This window comes from Triticum urartu, chromosome 5 (assembly GCF_003073215.2).
Source record: "Triticum urartu cultivar G1812 chromosome 5, Tu2.1, whole genome shotgun sequence".
In the NCBI taxonomy this organism is placed as follows: domain Eukaryota; kingdom Viridiplantae; phylum Streptophyta; class Magnoliopsida; order Poales; family Poaceae; genus Triticum; species Triticum urartu.
In genome coordinates, this window is record NC_053026.1 from 617,475,951 (window position 1) to 617,477,650 (window position 1,700).

Below are 1,700 nucleotides of genomic sequence, written 5' to 3' on the forward strand. Positions count from 1 at the left end.
GTAAACGTCTCCTCCCACTGAATGCGCATTGCCGGAAATCCTAAAATAAATTCAGGAATAAATGCGAGCATCAGGATTTGAACCCTCGTGAGTTGGGGATACCACAATCTCTCTAACCATCCAACCACAGGTTGGTTCGCCATGCACGCAGAACTTGACATGCCAAAAAAAAGGAAAAGCGCCCCTAAAAAAAAAGCGTAGAACTTGACTGAATACTGCGCACACGCGCATGCGATCATATTCATGTCCCCATTTAAGAGTATAAACACGTAAACAAAACTAAATTAATCTCTTCTCTCCGTCATCAAATCTACCCCCTCGTTCCTAAATATAGAACAGATTTCAATATAGGTTATATACAAAGCAAAATAAGATTCAATATAGGCTATATACAAAGCAAAATAAGTGAATATGCACTCTAAAATATGCCTATACACCCGTATGTAGTCGGTATTGAAATCTCTAAAGACCTTATTATATTCACTAACAGAGGGAGTAAGATGTAAAGAAGGGCAGATTTCTTTATTAATCCAAGTAAATCATCACAGACTCATAGTTATCCACTTATCCACACATGGTTGCATATGCAGGGAAGAAAACCGACAAACCGTGAGGAACTGGAGGGAACACGACCTCCCACCACGGACACCACGAGCCACACAAGCCACCACACCAGTGACGGACGCGCGGTGCCCCTGTTCATTCACACCGAAACCGACACGGGCTCCACGGCCGGCTCGCCGCCGGCGGCCCCCTTGAGCAGCTCGGCGACCCTGGTGGCCAGGCTGAGCTTGGCCGCAGGCGACACCCCGTGCTCGCCGATGATGGACTCCAGCACGGCCTCGCAGAGCCGGGCGTTCTCGATGGCCACGCCGCCGGACTCCGGCACGGACGAGTCCTTGGAGAAGGCCACGGTGAGGACGCCGGCGGGTGAGTGGGTGAAGAGTATGGAGGCGCCGGGGGCGAAGCTGTGGGGCCCGAAGGCCTCCTTGAACTTGTCGACGGCGGCGGCCTCGGCGTCCGTGTACACGCCGTTGGCCTTCCAGTAGGCGACGCAGTTCTCGGTCACCTTGTCCGAGTACTGCGCGCCCGTCAGCGGCAGGATCATGGTCACCCTGGTGAACTTCTCGAACTCGCCTGCACCGCCGGCCATTGGTTATTGCACGGTGTGGAAGCGGAGCCGTGTATGTGTGTACGTATGTGGATTAGTTACCGGTGACGACGTCGCGGAAGAAGGCGGCGTCGGAGGCGAGGTCGGCGGCGGGCTTGCCGGCCCACTTGGCGGCGAGCGCGGGGACGGCGGCGTCGGCCTGCAGGTAGACGCCGATGGCCGTGAACTTGATGAAGTTGCCGCCGATCTCCATGCCGCGCACGCCTGCACGCGCCGTGAGCAGAGCACACGGTTGAATAATAAAAATCTAGCATCTCAACCGATGGCCGTTGACGGAATAATCACCTGCGCCGGCGAGGAAGTGGGCGTGCTCGGAGCCCGGCGGGCGGGCGAGCGGCGGGAAGACGACGCCGTCGACCTCGAGCTCGGACACGGCCATGGTCTCGGTGGTGCGCGGAGGGTCTCCGGAGACGACGGCACGTAGCGAGCGAACGCTTGTATTGATGTGATGGGGGCAGGCCGGCCCGGCAGGGTAGGTGCGATCTGTTGAGGCGTGGGCGCACGGGATGGTCAGCTGGGGTGGTGGTGC

At 56.9% G+C, this 1,700-nt stretch overlaps 1 protein-coding gene across 1 annotated transcript; it reads right to left on the reverse strand.

The window, feature by feature from the left end:
• Positions 1-503: 503 nt before the first annotated feature.
• Positions 504-1,700, reverse strand: LOC125511297 (chalcone--flavanone isomerase). Its single transcript, XM_048676625.1, has 3 exons — positions 1,457-1,700; positions 1,214-1,375; positions 504-1,137 (listed from the first exon to the last, which is right to left on the reverse strand). Exons 1-3 carry the CDS (start codon positions 1,548-1,550, stop codon positions 704-706), a joined length of 690 nt encoding a protein of 229 aa, XP_048532582.1. The 5' UTR covers positions 1,551-1,700; the 3' UTR covers positions 504-703.

What these genes read in the sequence shown, in the direction of transcription:
- LOC125511297 (XM_048676625.1), bottom strand. Translation starts at nt 1,550, where the DNA reads ATGGCCGTGTCCGAGCTCGAGGTCGACGGCGTCGTCTTCCCGCCGCTC. An exon ending in CCACTTCCTCGCCGGCGCAG is followed by an intron (nt 1,376 to 1,456) that starts GTGATTATTCCG and finishes CGGCGCGTGCAG; the next exon opens with GCGTGCGCGGCATGGAGATC. An exon ending in CTTCCGCGACGTCGTCACCG is followed by an intron (nt 1,138 to 1,213) that starts GTAACTAATCCA and finishes CCGGCGGTGCAG; the next exon opens with GCGAGTTCGAGAAGTTCACC.